At 40.2% G+C, this 23,646-nt stretch overlaps 1 protein-coding gene across 2 annotated transcripts in view; it reads right to left on the bottom strand.

Annotated features, from left to right (window-relative positions):
- kcnh1b (potassium voltage-gated channel, subfamily H (eag-related), member 1b) overlaps positions 1-23,646 on the bottom strand; it is a 69,944-nt gene that overhangs the window by 20,778 nt on the left and 25,520 nt on the right. For both annotated transcript variants that reach the window (XR_013823064.1, XM_079889653.1), the window contains exons 8-10: positions 5,851-6,050; positions 5,299-5,551; positions 2,132-2,328 (exon numbers count right to left, since the gene is read on the bottom strand). Coding sequence is in view for 1 of the 2 variants with exons in the window: in XM_079889653.1 (XP_079745779.1) it covers positions 2,132-2,328; positions 5,299-5,551; positions 5,851-6,050 (650 nt within the window). In the remaining variant the exon portion in view is untranslated. The remainder of the gene's footprint in view (positions 1-2,131; positions 2,329-5,298; positions 5,552-5,850; positions 6,051-23,646) is intronic.

The raw sequence follows: 23,646 nt of genomic DNA, 5'->3' as shown, positions 1-23,646 counted from the left end.
TAAAAATAAAAATTATCATTATTTATAATAAAACTTTACTTTTTTAAATGTAATAATTATAATGTCTTCAGGTCCACATCTATTATTTTCTAACTTGTTCTGACTTATGAACCAAAGCGAGATCATACATTATTAATCATTTATCCCTGGAAAGAAAACTGTTTATGGTCGTTCAGCTTCTGGTTTTGCTGCTCTACTGTAAATGATAGAAAAGTCATTGATATTAGAGTCATATATTTCAATCTCTGCATTTAAAAAACTAGTTTGGAGAGTGTTTTTATCACAGCTTGTAAATGTTTTAAAAGAATGTATATGTGTGTGTATTGTAATGTATGTTTGTATGTCTGACTTGCCTGGTTAAATAAAGGTTAATAATATTAATGCTTACTGCTGCTATTCCAGAACATTTAAAGTCCTTTATAGATTCAGTCTTCCACATATTTTAGCTTAATGTGACAAAAGAATGAATTTAAGCCATAAGTTTTGGACACCGCAAGGTTAAACTGCATTTTGCGGAAACCCTCTTTTGGCCTTAAAATATAACATGCTCTCACACATTAATTTTTTGTGTAAAATCTATAAAAAAATATGTATATTAATTGAAGTAAATGATAATTGAATTTTCATTTCTGTGTTTCTGCATTTGAAAATGTGAGTGAGAAATGAGTCAGAGCCGCTGACTGCCTCCAGCCACACGAGTGATGGAGCGCTGTAGGGATTGTGCCGGAGAGAGGGTATGGATCTTCCCGCTCAGTTGGCTTCATAATCACTTCACTGTAAAAAGTGCTTACACTGAGAAACGAGACATGAATTTAAACGAAGCCGTGTGCAGTCGGCTCCACATGGACACAATGCAGCTGACAAACTCTAAGACAAGAGCAGCGTTCAGCCGCGCCAGTGATGATATTAATAAAAAACCTGTCAACATCGTTCTAGGAAGAGGAAACATAATAACTAAACGGATGAAACATCACAAAGCTTCAGGAGTTTGTTCAAATGAGATTCATTAAAATAAAGAGGTTAGGTCACTTGTACATTTCAGAGATGTGTGAACAGGGCCTTTGAGAAATATCAGGAAATTAGTCAGGCAAACTTTCCAAGATAACAAGTTATAAATTAACCAGTAAATTACCGTTATGATGCTTGTGTGAACTAGGTAAAAAGGGCCATTCACAACATGGATGATAACTATAATAATAACAACACTAAAGATATATGTAAAGGAATAGCAGAGTCCACAGCACAACTCTAACGATAATGACACAGCGGAACGATAACATTGGAATCACTTTCACAACAATTCTTTCCAGCTGATGAATGATAAAATGGAGTCTCTTTCAATGAGAATTACACTTCATATTCTATTATAAAGCAGCTCTGCAGCATGTTCATGGTTTTATTTACAGACAGGGCCTAAAACTAACTTTGGTTACACTTTATTTTAAGGTGTCATTGTTACAGTGTAATTATATATTTGAGTACTGAGTAATATTAAGCAACTACATGTACTTACTACAGGGTTAGGGTAGGATTAGGGTTTGGTTGAGGGTTAATTGCATGTAATTATGCATAATTTACTGTTATTTCTATGGTAAGTACATGTAACATATGTAACAAGGACACTGTAAAATAAAGCGTTACCCTAACTTTTTGCCACACCTGCCAGTAGCCGGTGACTTAAAAGTCCCCCTGTAGTCAATAATTTCATCCTTTAAAACTCATCTTTGATCACCAAAATGACATATTTAAAAGTTTTTTCCTTAAAATAACAAGAGAAGATAAGAGAATTCTCATTTGGAACTCTGGGAAACTCATTTGGAACTCTCGGGAACTCATTTGGAACTCTCTGGAACTCATTTGGAACTCTCGGGAACTCATTTGGAACTCTCTGGAACTCATTTGGAACTCTCGGGAACTCATTTGGAACTCTGGGGAACTCATTTGGAACTCTGGGGAACTCATTTGGAACTCTCGGGAACTCATATGGAACTCTTGGGAACTCATTTGGAACACTGGGGAACTCATTTGGAACTCTCTGGAACTCATTTGGAACTTTGGGGAACTCATTTGGAACTCTCTGGAACTCATTTGGAACTTTTTATTTTTCATGTGAAGTGGTCTAGGCACTCACCCTTTTCCTCAGGTTGTAGGTTAACACCAGATTGCGTGAGAAGTGGCCGGCGAAGGCTGCATAGAATTCCAGAACCTTCTGCAAGGCATCCCGCTTGATGATGTGAAGATCGCAGTAGGTCAGTGCACGAACGTTGGCACAAGCCTGAGCTAAATTCACCTCTTTCCAGAACACATCCCCGAACACATCTCCCTTTCCTGAGAGAAAAAAAGAGAGGGGGACATTGAAAAATGAATTCCATTAGGCTTTCTAATACTTTCAGGGGAATGTCCCGGATTCGTGTATATAGGTGCACATTTTCACGGATCACAGGAAACTCAGTATGCACTTCAGGATAAAACTGGTCAGGTTGAGAATGTCATTTCAGGGGAACATTAAATTAATTCATGCATATAAATAAGATCCACAGTAAAGGTATGGTCACATTTACCATTGTGAATTTACACACATACCAGTGACTTTTAGCAGGCAAAAACCATGCAGATTTTGCAATGGATTGAAGTAACGTGAATTTGCAGTACTGAACAACAGAAAACTGCTTGGTTTGAAAATGACTTCTTAGTGAGTTGTGCTTCATACATCGCTACACTAATGATGATAGACAGTGGACTTTTTTTGCCCATGAAATTATGCCTGAAATGTTGCTGACGTGACCACAGATTAACATCATGTTTACACTTGTGGCGACCACCAGTGCCACACCATGTCGGATATCATTTATTCCAAAAAGGAAATGCTTCATTTTGTTCCAAATGTGTAAGACTGTTTTGAGAAATGTCTTAGTGTTTTTAGTGGAAGTCAATGGGCTACAATGCTTTCTTCAAAATATATTCTCCTGTGTTCCAAAGAAGAAAGAATTTTTTAGAACAACAATAGATTGCTCGATATCTGTAGCTCAAACGTCATTTTTAAAAAAATATCCTATTCCAGGACAAGCAAACCGATTCATTTTTGACAAGGCTTCCACTGTGCTTTCATACAAAATGTACAATCTTTAACTCTTTAAAATACATTCACACAGCGCTTCACGCTAGAGCAGATCTCATCCCCACAGACGACTCTGCTTTGTTTCTCACCCTGCAATGACAGATTTACACCTCCAGTGAAACGACACACTCTGCTAGAGACCTGTCCCGCACGGGCTGCAGTGCAAATATTTATCTCAGCGTAAAACTGGACACCAGATCTTTCTCTGCAGTGCAGAGAGCTTCTCATGCTGGCTTAAGCTTAGAGGCATTTGGTAATTTGGTAATAGCAAAAGCAAGCATTGCTATTATTATTGCTTATGCTTGACCTTATTTAATCTTCCTAACCCATTCAAAAACTGACACAATGCCTTTTGCATTCCTGGGTCAGTTTTGACCCAGTAGAATGTGAGCTTTTAAAAACAGTCATAACTTATTTTTTTTAGCTAAAACCATGTTGTATCTGATCAATAACTTCTCATCAATTAATTAATGTGCTGAAATTTAAGTCACACTTCATATAACAGGTCTTACTATGTACTCACCTGAAAATAATTGTTAGTACAATGTATAATTGTGTTGTTTTATTGCAAAACACTTGTGCTTGTGCAAAACACTTGTGCAAAACTCATCATATGTAGATCTTTGCCCATTACGCTGATTTCGTTCTGCATGTTAACACCTTTAATGCATTCAGACAGCTAACTTAATGTGCAAGCCTTGTGCACATGTAATGGAAAAACATGTCATTTAAAATCTCATGAAAAACAGTTTTCTCGCATTGTCTAGTTTTTAGAATGGGCCTTTTCATCAAATTGTTGTGCATTGTTGAATCAATGTGGTTCAAACGACAGAGGTGCGACTATTTTACTACAGTTTTGACGAGTTGGTTAGTTTCTCCAATAGTGCATTGTACTATGGTAGTTAATCAGCGAGTTACATTGTTGTACGATTAACGCACACCAGATTGGATCTTGTTGCATGCATGTAAACAGCAAAACATTTGTTGGATAAGATTTTGTGTTGGCAGCAATTTGGACCACTGTTAAATGTGGTTCTAATTCCAATATACTGTATATATCTGACATCGAGACCCCATTTACAAATATTAAGATCGGTAAAGCGTTAAACAGGGTCCAAAATAGTTTTGTGATACAATCTAAAACTAAACATTCTTATCTGAAAGTGGTGACACTGGTTACACTGAAAAAAAATGGTAACCTAAAAATCTAAATTTAGCCAAAAATATCACTTAACATAACTGAATAGACCTAAATACATTCATTTATACCCTATAGGCCTATATAAATACATTTTATTGGTTAAATCGGGTAGAAATAGCTCTTTAAGCTAACAATTGTAAGTTAGCACTTTTTACAGGGTAGAAATGTTTGCATTTAACCTTTCACATAGTCACAATCTGGGGTATGTTTCCCAAAAGCATCGTTAGCCAACTATGGTCGCAAGTTCTGTCGTTATCAGTATAGTTCAAAGAGTCGGTGTGTCCCGAAAACATAGTTCAAACGAACATTCGCAAACAGCATCGCAGAGTTGTGTGTTTGGAACGTTGGCTCTCGAGCTGTGGTTAGAAGTAGAGTTTCTTGTTTGCATGACATGTGGACTTAATAAATCCTTATTTTGAGCAAAATAAGCAAGCTGACATTCAGTGCAATCTAAATCTTTTATTTCAAATTGATACAAAAATAATTTACGTCTTTTAGTTTGTCAAGAGATTTAAAGCATCGTTTTTGTAAAGTGTGCATGTGCGAACGTGCTTTAGTACGTAAGAACGAGCCTATGATTGAATTTGGAAATAAAGCAAAATAACTGAGAAAAATGCCATGTTCGTAATTTATAGCATTTAGCTTTAATTAGATCTCAAATGGATTCATTTAAAGTAGTTATTACTCCACCATCTGTGTTGACAGCATTAACCAACGTGGTTGAGCAACACATTTGCGACAATACGGTTTCGGGAAACAGTCGTGACTAGCTAGTTGATTTCTTCAACTTACTACGGTAGTGAAGCAGTGAGTTACAGCGTTGTATGGGAAACGCACCCCAGTTTGATTTAGTTAGGAACCGTATGAAACAGAGGAATGAAACAGTGCTAAACCACACAACACTGACCAAAATTGCCATGAAACAAGTGGAAAACACAGAATGAATCTGCTTAATTTGGGTGAGAAATATTATCCTCACCCAAAATAGCAACGACTTCATCGTCCTGGATGACCTCCAAAGACCCTGACACCACAAAGCAGAGGCTGTCGACGCTCTCGCCGGCGTGGTAGATGAGGTCGCCCGGGGCACAGTGGATGGTCTGAAACTCCATGGCAAGGGCTCGCAAACAGCCGTCGCTGGCCAGACGGAAAGCCGGATGTTCTTTGAACACCTTCCGGTTGAGATGAACGCAGATGTCTGCTCGCATGTCTTTGGGGCAAATCTGCAACACCTGCCGAGAAAAACCATGAACACAATCAAATACACATCCTTTGCTTAGAGTTATGCTAAAGCAAAAACTGGAGGTTGTCCAAGCCTTTCACTAATAATTCATGAGATTTTGAGAAGCTGTTCAAAGCCTTATGTAACTCGTGAGCTAGACTGTGATCTTAAACATTAGAGGGACATTATTCACACATGCTACGGATGTTATGGCAAAGACAGAAGAAATGACTTTAAAAATGAATGAAGAAAATAAGCTCCCTGGATATAGATCGAGATCTTCTGTCTGCGAGACTCTGCGCCAAGTACCTTATCAGTGTCAATTCCTCTGGACATGGACCATGTGGAGACGATATAGTCCATGACCCGCTCACTGAGGCCCTTGGGAACCTGGTAGAGCTTCAGGAAGTCTCTCACGCTGTTCAGCATCTCGTGGTAGCGGTTGGTGTTGGCATACATTTGCTGGAAGATGGTGGTTACATTACCAAAGATGGTGGCATAGAGGAGAGCTGAAAGAAAGAGACACTGGGTTAACCTGACTCTGAAGTAACAAAGAGAGAGCTACAAATAAAGTGGTTTGGTAGGTGCTCTTTAGTTTGAGTAGTTTGTCAGATTCAAACTATTCAATTGAAGTTTACGTCTGTGTCTCAAAATCTATTGAGTACAGTTGGTTCTCTGCTTTTTACATTACCACACCAAAACTGGTCCCGTTTTATATCAAGCGTCATATGTGATAACATTTAAATTAGTAATTTGATATAATGCATTTATGGTGTATAAACATATAATAACAGATACAGTGTGTTTAAACTGTACTGTTTAGTCTTGTTTAGTTTCTAGTCTTAGGTTTCAGTGTCTCTGTTTTGCCTTAGGTCACTCATTAGTTGGCTGATTAGTGTCACCTGTTCCCTGTTCTATTCATTATTCTCCCTTGTGTATTCAAGCCTTCAGTTTTCCTCTGTTGTGTTAATCGTTATGTGGTTTGTTATGTTGGATTGCTTCATCTCCGCACATTTCCCTAAATTGCAAGATAACCCTGAATAGCACCGTGTTATGAAATATGTCAATTTTTAGAGGTCAGACTAAAGACGGTTGTAAGTTGTACATTCATTAAAGGACAAGAAGCTACATATAGTTCATGGTGTAAATTTGTAAGGAGCTTGTTCATCTAATCCAGTCAATCATGATCCATGGAGTATATTACCAGCGTCTTAGCTTACCATGTTCAGATGAAGTCGCTCAAGCATCCCTTCTCCTCCCCTTCTCTACCTAAAGCCTAAATTCATCTGTCTATATTTCTCTGATGAGGGTCTCTGAAAGCTCCATCTCAATTGAAGAGCAAACTTATAACCATGGACAGCAAACCAAATCTGTTTACCTATATCATGCCGTATAATTATATGGTCAAGCAAACTCGTGAATCTGTGTTAAAGAGAGGTTGAAGGGAACTTCTTACCGTTCTTTTTTTTTTTAAGTTAGAGAACCTTTAAACCTTCCCCAGTTATTGAGGACACTACTATGCATTGGTTGAAGCAGAAATCAAAGGTCAGGTGCACACGCATGTTATTCAACTTAACACGGTCCATCTTTTCCCACTGTGATCGGCCTACTGAACAGCCTTTCTGCCTTCAAATGAACACTCAAGACATTTCAGACTGTAGGCAGTGATTGACCCATCGATAAGCCCCTCCCCTCGAATGCAGATCAGCCAATGGCAGTTGAGTATCAGTTGCCCGGGGAACTCAGACATCTTTAGGTTTCAGAGCCATAGAGAAACATGGGAAGATCCGAAGCTCTCATCGGTTTGGTCTGTGTTTATGCCACAAAAAATTGTAAAACGATGTGCCTGGGGACTTGTAACAGGTATCCGGAGAGGATGGGCACTGGAATTTGTTTTATTCCATTTATTAAACCCAAACCAGACAGAGCAAAGTGTCTGCTTTGGATTAAGCTGTGTATTAATCCAGTGATGTTGGCGCAGTAACTTGGTTCCCTAAGGATTCAACCCCAATCCCAATGAAGACGAAAACATTCATTTTCTGGATGTCATACTCGCATTAAGTTACAATTAAAGTTAGTGAGTTACAAACCTAAATAGCTAACTGTTCTCACGTCATGTACAGACTGGCCTACAATTCAGTGCCTCTCCATATTAAACTGGTTAAATGTAAATACATTTTTTTATTAAAACCTTTCCCTGCGGTACATGAAGAGTGTTGATCCTGGATGTTGTTCATCTGCGATCGTGGCAACCGTAACATGAGGCTTCTCCCGCTTGCATTGTGATCTGTAAACCCTTGCTTGCAAATTAATCTTATTACCCACCATATTTATTTTAAAATCTTTTATATATCCCTCCATGGCATATTTAAGTCCCACATGAATGCTTGTCGACGTCAAGTCACCTTCATTTATATAGCGCTTTTAACAATATGGATTGTTTCAAAGCAGCTTTACAGTGATAATAGGAAATTACAGTAACAGAGATTGTTTTGGCTTTACAGCAGCTCTAGAATAAAGTTATTGTCCAGATAAAGTTAGTTTTGATTGATTCACTTCCGTTGCAAAGATCATTAGTTTTAGAGAGGTTGTCCTTCTGTGTCCAAAATTGATCAAAAACATCTTGAGACAAGGTTTTCACACTGATAGCTGTCATTGAATGACAGTTAGCAACTCCGTTTGTTTGTCCGAGATAGCAACAGTAACTAAGGGGGGCGGGGCTCACGATAGGTAAATTATGATGGTGTCCTCTTGTGGAGTGTGTGATATCCACGAATGCCCATTCATGAAGAACATCTCAAATCTGCCACTCAGGTTGTAATATCGTCTCTGTAGACAGTTGACATCAAGCACGTCCTGGTCAAGGACACACAGCAAGGCTGTAACCTCAGAAACCAGACACTAGCTTGCTCTGCAACCCACTGAACCTCTGACACTAAGGATGTCCACTGCTACAGCGGCGGATGTCTTCTTCAGGTCCATTAGTATGCCATATAGGCAACAGTATTGATCACAGTCCTGATTGCAGCGGCTCTAAACCAAGTGAAATGATCAGCCTCAGCATGTCCAGCTGGACAATCTCCCCGATGGAGCAATGCACATGTGCTGGAAAAGATTTACACAAAAGCCTTCATTTTAGAGGGAATCATCTACGTAGAACCACCGATAGACGGTGTTATTCAGTACAACAACAACAAAAAAAATGGTTAGCCTTCGCCTGCATCTCACAACTGGTCTTAATGGCCATGACATGTCGTTCTTGAATATCGTCACTGCAGACAAACACAGTTTTTGAGACCTCTCGTCTCGCTCCATCAGCATTACGGCTACTTTACAGCCCTGCTTTATTGGATCAGTTACATTTCAGGCAATTGGCTTTCCCGGTCAGCGCTTTTCCACCGGCCCGTCACCCTCTGTCGCCCTCGGAGGCTCCCGCTCCCCAGAGGGCACATTAATCAATCCCAGATCTGCATGTGCAGAATGATAACATGATACGGATCTGGTGAATGGGAAATATCCCGGTGGGATTTCAGGCAGTGGATAGCTGATTTATTATCAGTGATGGGTGTCTATACTGTTCAATTTATTCTTATCGAGTTATATTTGCATTTCAATCAGTGGGAAAGACTGCTTTACTGTCGCATGTAAAGAGAGCGGCATGGACGAACATAAAGTAATGCAAAAATACTGAGTTAAAATGAGATTGTTATGAAGTAGTTATTAAGGGGACACAACATTTTAGTTGTTTACAGTTGCTATGCAATGTCAGATCTTGCTACTATAACCTTACATATTGCTTGGATTCATATCCTATTACAATAACAAAATAATATGTTATATATTGTAAGATCATTTAAAAGTGTAAATTCTGAGTAATTTGCATGTAAAATGAACCTCTTTTCCAGATTCACAGATGCTTCGTAAACTTTGCAACAGTTGTATCATGTTATCATGTGAATGTTTATGAATTCCTATGATTGTCACATATGGCGGGCAGAAAGAGTGTGTGTGTGTGGACACTGATCTCTGATCTGTCACCGGGACAAAGGGACGTGTTCGTCACACAGTCTAAAAGAGGACACACACTAATACAGCCGTGATGACAGCACACAGAGAGGGAGATCAACTTCACGCTTACCAAAAGCCTGAATGAATGTTGTAGAGATCAGAGGGGGACAGTATTTTTACTTCGTTATACTTAAGCACAATTTATTTTGGGAAACTTTTACTTCAAGTCAAGTCACCTTTATTTATATAGTGCGTTTTACAATACAGAGTGTTTCAAAGCAGCTTTACAGAGATAACAGGAAAATAATGCAACATAATTTTATTTCTAGAAGAAAATAATGTCACAGTCCAGCTTTAGTAAGATCAGTGATGGTTCATTTATGTTGTAAAAAAGTTATTAATTTAGTTCATTTATATATATATAGCCGCTCTGGAGAAAACAGTGATATCATCGCCCAGCTCAGCTCAGCTCTCATATAATGGTGTCAATAATCAATAAGATCAATAATACTGTTGTATATTAAGCCAAGGTGACAGTTGCAGGAACCCAAACTCCATCAGTGACAAAATGGAGAAATATAGAATAAAGAATAAAGAATAGAGGTATGATTACAGTACATTCAAAATCATGATGTCTTACATTTTAATCCACTACATTTCATAAAACATAATGTTCCTCGTTATTTTAAATTGAAGAAATCGTCACCCGCAATCGTGAACGAGTTGATTCTTTCCAATGAACTTGTTGAACTGGTTCACAAATCACATTAAATTTGAACTTTATTCTAGAGCGGCTGTAAAGCCAAAACTATCTTTGTTACTGTAATCTCCTATTATCACTGTAAAGCTGCTTTGAAACAATCTATATTGTATATTGTTACTTGACTTTACTGTTTTTATAGTGTATAATAAGTTTTAGTATTAGAATAAAAAGGTTGCTTATTTTCAGATCAATACATATTAAATGTCTGCAGTTTTATTTCTTATTATTGCTGACTGACTAGCATGACTAGTGCTAGCTAGAAAAATAAAATAAACATGGTCCATCGATCAGAACTGTTTCACTTTTAATAGGCATACTTAAAAATCAAGTACTTTTTGTACTTTTACTCAAGTAACATTGAAACTGAGTACTTATACTTTCACTGGAGTAATATTTTATGACGGTTTCTGTACTTTTACTCATTAGTACTTGATGTGAAATACACAGGTCCTCAAACAGCGTGTCAGAAGTGTTCATCCCCCAGTGAACATCAATGGCAGCGATACATCCGGAGTTCAAGTGTAGCCTTACTTTCAAAGTATCAAGCAATAAGACCAAAGGTACTAAATAAAATCCTCATTGTGTAAAACAGCAGAAACACTTTTTTGAGCAGAAACAGAACATGCTAGATTGAAAAGAAAGAAAAAACCCTGAAGGTTTTTGGAAGACATTTAAGACAACTCAGAAATATTAAGATGGGAAACCCCAAAAGAGCGTAGGGCTGCTGTATTTCTGTTCACCGTGTGGAAGTGAGAATCGTGCGGTAAAACTACAGCTGTCCAGAGGATAAAGTGAGAGTTAAATCTGTCTGACTGTAAAAATGAACTGAGAGTTTTGTGGTTGAACAGGGATAGATTCAAAGGTCTGCTTACTCCTTATGATTTAACTCGTCATTGTTATATAATGCAGCTGCAAAAACAGAATACTCTGATGATAATATGCTATTATATAGCCTCTGATTGTTCATTTCAACAACACATGGTCAATAACCTTGCCATCGCTTATTGTGCCAGTGCAAGTAAAGGTTTGCCAATATTAAAATACTCTGATAAATGTAAAGAAAACTACTATGAAGAAAAGTCGGTAACACTTTCTGTGAAGCCCATGCTTATAATGAATTATATCTCTATTTATACTTATTTATAAGAAAAGTATTACTATTCTATAAATATATTTATGAAGACTCATTTAGACCTATAATGCATGTTATAGATACATTTATATTATTTTTATAATTACTTATAAGTCATGCATTTGCTTTTTCATAATCCATTATACACTGGTTTATAAGTATGGTTCCGTGAATGTACTTATAAAGATTCAACTTGCTTTGCTATAATGTTATTATATTAAAGTTACAATGACTTTTTAGTAATTTAGATATATTTATGTCAAATAAGTGTATATTGTTATTAATAGCTGTGTTGTGTTCTTATAAATACATTTTGTGAGTGATAATACAGTTACTAACGTCTATAAATGCATCATTGATGGCTTTAAGGAAAGTGAAGCAAATGCGGTAACACTTTTCAATAAGGCTCATTAGTTAACTACATTAGTTAGCATGAACTAATAATGAACTGCACTTATAGAGCATTTATTAATCTTTGTTGATGATAATTGCAACATTTATTAATACTTTAGCTGGACAATAACTTTATTCTAGAGCTGCTGTAAAGCCAAAACAATCTCTGTTACTGTAATCTCCTATAATCAATGTAAAGCTGCTTTGAAACAGTCCATATTGTTAAAAGCGCTGTATAAATGAAGGTGAGTTGACTTGACTCTATTAAAATCTTGTTAACATTAGATAATGCACAGCTGTATTTTCATTAAATAACGTTAACAAAGATTAATAAATACAGTATTGCTCATGGTTAGTTCATGTTAGTTAATACATAAACTAATGAACATTATTGTAAAGTTTTACCCCAAATCTTAAGAAATGTGCTCATTATACATTTTAATCTGTTTACTTCTAATGAACAATAATTCCTGCAGAAATCATTAATACAAATAGTAGATTATTATTATTTTTAAATCTTTTTAAATGTTATACTAGCAAAACACTGCAACAATATTTTTTAAAGTATGATTCCAAACTGCTATAGGCAATGCCATGCATATTGCTAAGGAGATATAGATTTGAACAAATCAAAATTACCATTCATGACCTGCAAACATTAGCCATTAAAGACATAATTGATAACTAATTGGTACAGCAAACAAGTGTCTCTGGATCTATTTTATATTTAACCATTTATACATCAGTGTATAATGGATTATGAGCATGCACATTGAAAAAGCAAATGCATGACTTATAAGTTATTATAAAAATAATATAAATGTAACTATAACTGTTCTTATAATGCAGTAAAGGTCTTAATGAATCTTTATAAATACATTTATAGAATAGTAATACTTACGTATAAATAAGTAATGGGGGTCTATGATACATTAGAAGCATGATCTTCTTAGAAAGTGTTAAAAAAGCTGTTAAAAGCTAATTCGTTACTGTCCACTACTGCATGTGTTACTACAGTAAATCCATAGTAAATGTTGGTGTTTTGTGTATTGAAAAGCCTCTAACTGGATTGTTCATGCCATGTTTCTCCTGTTCTGCACATCAGTGCTGTTGAGAACTGGGTTTAGACTAGTTTAGCGTGGGTTTCGTAGCAGAGATTTCTCGCTGGATTGAACAGCTCTGTTTGACAGTGGTCTGTACGACGTGGTTCAAACAAATCATTCTGCTTTTGACGCGTTTACCATTTTTTCTGTTTTTCATGGTTTGTGCTGAAGACTCATTCCAAGTTTAGTAATTATACGCCAATGCGTTCGTTAAAAGACAGCATTTTATGACTGAATTCAAAATGGCTGACATGGAAAATTGCTGAACTTAACCTAAAGAGATGGGTCTTATGATGGTTGGTCAAACTGTTCAGAGGATGGTTTGGAAATGGTTGGATGGATGGATATTTTCTCAAAACTGAAAGGCTTGTGTTCACTCTATGGATCATGTCACGATCACCTCGGTTTCTGCTTTAACATTAAAGTCCCAATTCACAACGAACTTTAAGAGCCAGTCACATCATGAAGACAGCCTTGCCATCACAGCTCAGTAATGCGTTAACAGCCTCCGCAGAGACGAGACGGGACTCTCATGCAAAACAAGCTGGTGACAAGCAGTACGAGACTCAGTAGTTAATGATGGAACCAGTCTGTGTGAGTCTGTCATTGAGTCTGATATCAAATACTTCCCTACTATACAGTAGGGATCCCATGAACTATCCCATGAGGCCACGCCACGGGAGAGGATTTATGAATGACAGTGAAGCGACGCAACTCATGCCGGTAGATCACATGATAATGACAACATGGCAGATGTAGTATTTTCAAAATTTCATTCAAAGTTTGCAGAGTATCTACTCAGACTACACGATTTCAGATCAGCGTGTGTTTTTGTCCTAACCAGTTGCAGCTACAACAAGCGACGTGACATTTCGTTGCTCGTTTGGTTTCTATTTTTGTAATGTAGAACTGGCTAGCTCCACCCACAGTGAAATATCACGTGTCTTGCTCCACACAGCTGTATAATATTAAACATTGAATATGTTCTGATATGGTTAATATGGTTATGATTGTTGGGCACCACACATAAACTGCAGGGATGCACGATATATCAGCCACCATATCGGTATCGGCCGATTAATGTTCATTTTTAATGTTATCGGTCCGATAAGAAGATTTGGCCAATATATTAAGCCGATAAATAATGTATTATTTCCTTCCGCTGAGACACTTCAGATTTAAACTGTTCAACATGATGGTTTTGAATTGCTTGAAATATAATTGAAATCACTTCAAAAAAGGAAAATACGGTTAAGTGCAACATGTGCAGCGCAAGTCTGTTATAAAGGCTACATAAAATTATAATGAGAACACTGTAATTGTGTGTATAGGACATGGATTTTATTGGTGAGAACTTTTTTTTTATTTTTTTATCAGACTCTCAAAAATTATCGGCCAATATATAATGGTTTTCAAATATTAAGAATCATCTGTTATCGGTATTGGCAACCCTAATAAACTGCATCTTTCGCATGCTCTCAAGCATTTTGATCATGATTTGATTGCATATTTGAACAAATGAAACACTGTTCATGGGATCCCACCCACTCTCAGAGGAGCTGTGCTAATGAAATAATCATCACTTTAATGGTCTCTGTGTTCTCACTGAAGTGTAACACGCTTCTAATGAGTCTCCGGGGGAGAAGAGATGAGAAGATGAGTAACAAACAGAGTAGAGAAGAGTGTCTGACAGGCCCTCTCTCTCTCTTACTCTCTCTCTCTCTTTCTCTCCCCTTCACTTTAATATTGAAAATTATGTTGGCATTATTGGAATTGCACTAGCATGGTTTAAATCATACTTATCTGACCATTATCAGTTTGTAGCAGTAAATGAAGAGATGTCTTATCAATCACAAGTTCAGTATGGCGTACCACAAGGCTCAGTACTAGGACCGCTGCTGTTTACTCTGTACATGCTACCCTTGGGAGATATCATTAGGAAGCATGGCATCAGTTTTCACAGTTATGCTGATGATACTCAGCTCTAAATTTCTTCACACCCTGACGAAACCTACCAATTCACTAAATTAAAGGGACATTATGCAAGTCTGAGTGTTTTTTCTCTACGAGCTCCCCCTAGTGTCTGGTAGTATAATGCTTTCAAACACTCTGTCGTAAAAACGAACTGTTGTCCCTCCCCCCTCGCCACGAGCAACCCAGCTGATCAGCTGTCAACCCAGCTGAGCAGAGGAACCGGCTATTTCAAAACCAGTTATGTCTACCGAGGCAAGTAAAGCAATACTTTCTTTCCAACTGATGGCGATTTTTTTTTTTTTATTGTGTTGTCATGCATACTAGTATTTTTACCGGGAACGAACGATATGAACGAGGCGAACTACTGCTTTCGTGTTTGTTTGTTTTTGGGAGAATGGGCATGAGCAAAAAAATATATATATATATCGGAGGATAATATTTGTCTAAAGTTATATTAGCAAGGTCTATAAGTTCATCTGGTAGAATGATGGTTTACCTTTGCTTGTCTAAGAAAACATCAGAACGTTTTTTCTAGCTCGATCATGATATGTGCAACATGTTTATTGCCTATTATCAGACGCGTTGACTTAGTGACATAAAATAAAAGTGTAAGTTACACAAATAAAACCGACAGAGGAACGGCCAAACAACTACAGAAATCAAACATGTTTGCTATGACAATGCTAACATCAAAGTTATAGTATCTAGCGTACTAGTAAGCTCGTAACAGACAGCGATCATAATAAAAACCTTTACAGACAATAGCAAACATCCTGAGGTCGCAATTACTTGAAATTTAAATATTAAACACAGTTTATTCCAAAGATACTTACAAGTGCAACAGCAGGATCAGCATCCGTTTTGCAGGCTTCTGTTTCTCTCAGTTCTCGCCATTCAGAAAAAGCCGGTCTGATATTTACTCGAGTCTGACTTCTTGCTCGGTCAGTCTCCCGTTTCCTCTTTCGTTGGTCCTCCGACAAAGATTTCCTAGCTTTCTGCTTCTTTTTTTACAGGCTCAGCCATAACTCAATCTATCGTTGCCCTTTGCTTATACATAGCCGGTGCTTGAATGGGGGCGTGTACGTGTGCAGTGCCGTCAAGCAATTCGTTACATCGCGAGACCTGATATCACGCGAGACTTCCTGACACCGACCCGCGTCCCAAAGTTGCAAGTGAGTTTTTTCCGCTCTCGGGCACCAGGGGGGTGCGAAACCACCACCATTCAACCCGAAATAAGTAATATAACCATTCCACTGACTCCGAAGCTGTTCAGTTAAGGTTAAAAAGTTACCTAGTGTCCCTTTAACGGAATGCATAGCTGATATAAAAAATGGGATGACTAGTAATTTCCTACTACTTTATTCTGAAAAAAACAGAGATTCTAATAATTGGGCAAAAAACTTCCTCACGTAATAACGTACTCGGTTACTAAAGTAACCTCGGTTCTCTCTAGAGAGGGAACGAGTACTGCATTAGTCTTACGCTAGGGGAAAATCTCTTTTCCGCGAGATACTGAAGCCAAAAAATTATCCTTAATTTTGAAATAATGTAAAACGCGTTGCGGCAGCATGCAGACACAGAGACGGCTCGCGCGCCTATTGGCTGCCCTGCGGCAACTGCAGCAGCCTATCGATAAGGCCCTTTCGTGACGTCAGCTCCAATGGGGGCGCTTCGCGCCCAATACGTCACGTCCCGCCAGAATGGGCGTGGCCTAGGGCTATAAATATAGCTTCGAGAGGCTAGCTCACTGGTTTTTCATCGCCGAAGCGAACCAGAGCGTGTGCAGGCACGGCAAGATACGCAGTACTCGTTCCCTCTCTAGAGAGAACCGAGGTTACGTTAGTAACCGAGTTCGTTCTCTTATGAGAGGTTCTCTCGTACTGCGTAAGTCTTACGCTAGGGGAACACAGTGTAAAACGCCGTGCATGCTAAGATCCAGCACCAAAGTCCCAAGGACAAGTGCCCGGGCTCATATAGTACATGATCATAAGGGACTCACAGAGAGCCCAGGAAAGAGTGGCTAGAATAGCATCATTCCTGTAATAATATAACATCCTATAAGGAGCAGTTATACTGATGATGTGTCGTACAGTCAGGGCGACCCCCGTGGGTCTTACACACTGCCCATAGAGCTGCGCGATCAAACAGCGAGCGTTTGCTCAAGCAGTTTCAGTATTCTGGCCCGAACACATCAGGGCAGACAGAACCGATTTTAGACCGAAAGCAGCTTAGCCAGCAAGGCGGGAACCTCTAGGTTATAAAACCTTATAAATGTAGACGGGGAGGCCCAGCCTGCCGCCATACAGATATCTTGCAAGGCAATCCCACTAGACCAAGCCCACGACGAGGCCACGCCTCTCGTGGAGTGCGCTCTGACACCTAATGGGCACTGTAAGCCCTTAGAGGTATAAGCCAGCGCTATAGCATCAACTATCCATCTGGATAGGCTCTGTTTCAACACGGCAAGTCCCTTAGAACGTCCGTAGAGTGAAACAAAGAGCTGCTCTGTCTGTCTGAAAACAGACGTGTGAGACACATAAGCTCTTAATGCCCTGACTGGGCAAAGGAAGCTCACGTCTCCTTCCTCGTCAGAGACCGGTAGGGCTGAACACTGACCATTTCGAGGAATAGAGACGTCGCGTAGACGGAGCTCTAGCCTGCGTGATCGTATTTAACACTCCACTTGGGAGGTCAGGGGGTACCCGTTGATGGCCCAAACATGAAGGGACCACAGCTCTGGGCGCGGATGCCAAATCGAGCCCTTGGCCTGAGAGAGGAGGTCCCTCCTCACTGGCACTGGCCATGGGGCCGTGCTCGCTAGCTGCATCAGAACTGGGAACCAGGGTTGGTTTTTTCCAGAACGGCGCTACGAGTAGCACTGAGCATCCTTCTTCCCTGATCCGCTCTATCACCTGAGGCAGGAGAGAGACGGGAGGAAAAGCATAGAGCGGGCGGCGGGGCTATATATGAGCCAGCGCGTCCCTGCTCTTGGAGAAAAATTCCAGACAGTGAGCGTTTTCTTGAGACGCGAACAGGTCTACTTCCGCTCTGCCAAATTTCCTCCACAGCAGTTGGACTGTCTGCCGGAACATTGTTCCTGGACAGTCTGTCCGGTCCTACGTTTAGGAGCCCTGGCACATGCGCTGCTCTCAGCGAGAGCAGGTTGTGCTGAACCCACACCAGGAGGCGTTCTGTCAGCCTGTGCAGGTTTCGGGACCTGAGGCCGCCCTGGCGATTTATGTAGGACACCACTGACATGTTGTCCGAGCGGACCAGGACATGGTGTCCTCGTATTTGGGGACAAAAACGCATCAGCGCGTTGTCTACTGCCAACATTGAGGCAGTTTATGTGTAGAAGCTTCTCCCGTTCTGACCATTGGCCGAAGAACGGTCTGCCCTCGAGCAGCGCTCCCCATCCCGAGGTGGATGCGTCCGTAGACACCACCTTCACACTCGAGGAAGTCCCCAGGCTTACACCTGATCGGTACCAGTCGTTTGCTTTCCAAGGTTTCAGAGCTGCGATGCATTTCTGATTGACCTTGAGACGAAGCAGACTGGAAGCCCACGCTCGGCGCGGTACTCGCGCTTTCAGCCAGAACTGTAGCGAGCGCATGCGAAGCAAGTCCAGCTGAAGTACTGATGATGCTGAGGCCATGAGACCTAGCATCCTCTGAAATTTCTTGAGCGGGACAGATGCGCCGCAGCGGAAAGAGCTCGCTGCGCGCTGAATGTCTAGTACGCGCTGTGGTGACAGTCGCGCTATCATAGACAGCGAGTCCAGTTCTGTGCCCAGAAAAGATATTATCTGTCTGGGAGACAGAGAACTCTTCAACCAATTGACTCTGAGACCCAGATTCTCGAGGTGATCGAGCAAAATGGTCCTGTGCTCTATGAGCACCGAGTGAGATTGAGCTAGAATCAGCCAATCGTCCAAGTAGTTCAATACTCACATGCCCTGTAGTCTGAGGGGTGCGAGCGCTGCGTCTATGCACATCGTAAATGTACGGGGTGCTAGGGACAAGCCGAACGGTAGGACTGAGCACTGATATGCCTGGCCCTTGAAGGCGAATCTCAAACATCGCAACATGACGTGACGCTATCTGTATTTGAAAATACGCGTCTTTCAGATCTATTGACACAAACCAATCTCCTCGGCGAATCTGTGCGAGGATTTTTCTGGTCGTGAGCATTCTGAACTGTCGCTTCGCAAGCACTCTGTTCAGTTGCCTTAGATCTAGTATGGCTCTTTTAGTGTGTCGCGGCGGCGAGCACTCACACATACACAAAACACAATAGCAGAGAAAGGATAGCGCAGCAGGAAGGCGACTGAAGGTGGCGCGGCCAGCGGCTTCAGAGTGTCGACTCATCCCGCTGAAAGGCTTCTTCAGACGGCGGGGCTTCTCTCCGGATCCAGCGATGCGAGAGCTTCGCTGAAGAGATGAAAAATCAGTGAGCTAGCCTCTCAAAGCTATATTTATAGCCATTCTGGCGGGATGTGACGTATTGGGCGCGAAGCGCCCCCATTGGAGCTGACGTCACGACGCCTTATCGATAGGCTGCTGCAGTTGCCGCAGGGCAGCCAATAGGCGCGCGAGCCGTCTCGCCTGTGTCTGCATGCTGCCGCAATGCGTTTTACATTATTTCAAAATTAAGGATAATTTTTTGGCTTCAGTATCTCGCGGAAAAGAGATTTTCCCCTAGCGTAAGACTTACGCAGTACGAGAGAACCTCTCGTAAGAGAACCTAGAATACTGTCTAACACTTGATGGCTGCTCTGTTACAGTTTTTACCAACTGCTTACACACAAAATCTTTTCATGTCACACGATTTTTGAAACCTCTCACTGCCAAATCTTCAAAACCATAAGCTATTTCTCAGCCTTTGACTCAGTTTTCAATTGCATAAAACACTTTTTGCAAAACACTACACACAATTCTCTACCTAAAACACAAAGATCTATCAGGAAGTGACCTGCTTTCCTTTTCCAAACACAACCAATCAAAATGCTACACTTATTCACCAGGTCACACAGACACACTCCTCACATGTGCAAACACTAATTGCTTAACTGATCACTAACCAATCACTGCTATACTGTAGTATAAGCCTAAATAGGTCAAAGGTCAGATGATCTGTTTTGAACAATGGATTCCTGGGACCCCCTGGGTGTAGATATAACCCCCCCCCCCCCCCCCCCCCCCCAATGTAGATATAAGCCTATGAAAGACCAAAGAGCTTTAGATTTAGAACAGCAGTGTTTACATGGTATATCCAAAAATTTATTATTATGAAAGAAGTGTTTGCCATTTGATGCAAATGCTTCATTCTGACATGTGTTTATGGCATTTTGAATGCAGTGTTGCATTTTGAAGGAGATGTGAGGCATTTTGCATTTTGTGTGTGCAGTTTTGAGAATTGTGTGTAGAGTTTTGAAAAAAGGAGACTTAGTTTTGAAAACGTGTGTAAGCAATTGGTAAAAACTGTAAGTCTTCGTCGTCGGTTAGGAACCTGGGTGTGCTCTTTGATACCAATATTTTATTTGAAAGTCACGTTTCTAGCATCTGTAAAACCACATTCTTCCATCTTAAATATATATCTAAATTACGTCATATGCTCTCATTGACAAATGCAGAACAATTAGTTAATGACCTCAAGGCTAGATTATTATAATGCTCTTATGGGTGGTTGCCCTGCACGCTTAATAAACAAACTACAGCTAGCAGCAGCTCGAGTTCTTACCAGAACCAGGAAGTATTACCATATTAGCCCAGTTCTGTCAACACTGCATTGGCTCCCTATTAAACATCGTATACATTTTAAAATATTGCTGATTACTTACAAAGCACTAAATGGTTTAGCTCCGCAGTACTTGAGCGAGCTCTTAACGCATTATAGTCCTTCACGTCTATTGCGATCTCAAAATTCCGGCCAGTTGATAATACCTAGAATATCAAAATCGACTGCTGGCGGTAGATCCTTCTCCTATTTAGCACCAAAACTTTGGAACAGTCTTCCTACCATTGTCCGGGAAGCAGACACACTCTGTCAGTTCAAAGCCAGATTAAAAACACATCTCTTTTACCTGGCATTCATATAGAACATTACATTTCTATTACTCAAATCAGTTAAATGATTATTAGGCTGCATAGATTAGGTCAGCCGGAACCGGGAACACTTCCTATAACACCTGATGTACTCGTTACATCATAAGAAGAATGGCATCTACGCTAATGTTAGTCTTTCTGTATATTCCGAGGTTTACCGCAGTCCGCCGGATCCAGGCCGTATCCAGATCAGATGGAGGACCTGCGTCTGGACCCATCCATGATGCACCCCTGAAGTGCCAGCCTCATCAGCCCTGTGAAGGTCTCATCGACACGACAGCCATCGGAACTGATCCTCAACAAACCCGTCTCCATACCGGCGTGATGACTCCGACTTCCAACCAGATGAACTGGATAATGTTCTGAATGTTCTGATCCAATCTGACCTCTGACCTGTAATGCTGCCTGAATCATAATCATACACTGTTCGCTCGTTGGCCAGAGGAGAACTGAGCGACTGACTCTGGGTTCTCCCAAGGTTTTCTCTCCATTCTGTCACTGATGGGGTTTGGGTTCCTTGCCACTGTTGCCTTGGCTTTTGCCTTGCTTAGTTGGGGACATTTAATATTCAACAATAGTATTGATCTGCCTTACTTAAGGTGGACGATGATGCAATTTTCTTCTAGAAACAAACTTTGTTGTATTATTTTCATTGTTATCTCTGTAAAGCTGCTTTGATACAATCTGTATTGTAAAAAGCGTTATATAAATAAAGGTGACTTGACTAATACCTTTTGTTACCATGATTATACCCTGGTACCACCACTGTATTTTTTATTTTTTTTGTAAGGTAAGCTTTGGCTGTGCCCGTCTCCCAGTGTCCTAACTGTAGTCTGAGAGAGAGAGAGATCGGCTTTAGTGTGCTTTATTTCTTGCAGTGGCCCTAATCGAGCGGCTCCCATTTCCAGACACACAAACACTGAGCACTGCATATATTTATGTACATTTCCTCTTTAAATTCTCATTACTGTCATCTGAAAGGCTTTATTTTCTTTAAGTGAATTCTGAATTATTATTCTGTGTGTGTGTGTGTGTGTGTGTGTGTGTGTGTGTGTGTGTGTGTGTGTGTGTGTGTGTGTGTGTGTGTGTGTGTGTGTGTGTGTGTGTGCGTGTGAGTGTTGAGAGTGTCACGCTGACTGAATGTGTGCCTGCTGTGTTTGCTGTGCATCAGCAGGATCACACTGTGATCTTCTGTCTTTCTGTCAGTCTTCCCCAACTTTTATGACACTCCACATCAGCGTCAGCCTCAGGCGGCCAACAGCTCCACTCACGCCCTGAACGCAGAGACCCTACACAACAACACTACACTCACTGCACCAGCACAAACACACACACACACACACACACACACGCTCAGATGACAGCAGGTGATCGTGTCATTCATGCTGGTTAAATACAGATACAAACCTGCATAAAAATACCAAGAAGATACAGTGCTTTTCCTGTTTAGCTGTATTACGGTGCAGTTATATTAACATGTCCACACTGAACTGAATAGAACTGAATAACAACTACTGGTTAACACTTAATTTTGATGGTCCACTTTAGACATTCTACTGACTTTATCACGTTTATCACAGGTTCGCGTTTAAAGTCTGTATAGAGAGAATGGTGTCGTCTTAGCGGCCCCTAATTTAATAACAAATGATCGTTGCGACGGAAGCGAATCAATCAAAATTAACTTTAGCTGGAAAATAACTTTATTAAAGAACCGCTATAAAGCCAAAACAATCTCTGTTACCTCAAATTATACGTTTGTCTCTGTAAAGCTGCTTTGAAACAATCTACATTGTTAAAAGCGCTATATAAATGAAGACTTGACTTAAGTAAATTTGCAACTAAATGTCAACGACCTCTCAGTAATTTGCAGATATACATGTCAACTTCGTCTCAATAATCTGTAACTATACGTGTCAACTAATTCTCAATTTGCAACTATACATGTTCACTAACTCTCAATTTGCAACTATACATGTTCGCTAACTCTCAATTTGCAACTATACATCAAGCGTGCCGCACAAGCCCTGAAAAGTGAAGCCAAAACGTCTCGATCGCCCCCCGGTGACTGGTCCTAGTATAGGTCATAAGCCCCGCCTCCCCGTGTTATTCAACGGGACGCGAGACCAAATAAACAATTAAATTACACTTCAAATATCTTTTTTCCAAAGGTGGTTTCTTTCATTTGCTGTCGTTTTTATCACGCTGATGTAAGTTCAAGTGTCTGTTTCGAAAATAAGTTGGTTTTTAGTTAGTTACGTGATGCGGTGGTGTAACGTCATGATTGACAGCTGTGATTGACAGGTTCTCCGAGTGAAGTAGTCACTGAAGCACCAACGGACATTTTTTTCGGGATCTTCGGAGGACTGAGGTGATTGTATTTACTTTATTTTAATAAGCCTCTTGTCGTACTGCAATCAATTTTTAAAAAAGTGTGCAGAATGCACTTTCCCTGCGACAGTGAAGGCGGAGCGTTGATTTCGCGGCTTTACTTCCTGCTCACGACTGCGCAGGTCTGGTCCCGAGATCGCTACTGCGCAGACTCAAGTTCCAATATGTCAGCGCCATATCGGTACTCTGGCGGCTTCAGTTCTCATCAATGGAAGAGAGCGAAGGGGCGTCGTCCATCTT

This window comes from Squalius cephalus (genome assembly GCF_949319135.1).
Source record: "Squalius cephalus genome assembly, chromosome: 13".
Taxonomy (NCBI): Eukaryota; Metazoa; Chordata; class Actinopteri; order Cypriniformes; family Leuciscidae; genus Squalius; species Squalius cephalus.
Note: the sequence above shows the minus strand (reverse complement) of the source record. Positions and strands in the feature narration are given on the sequence as shown.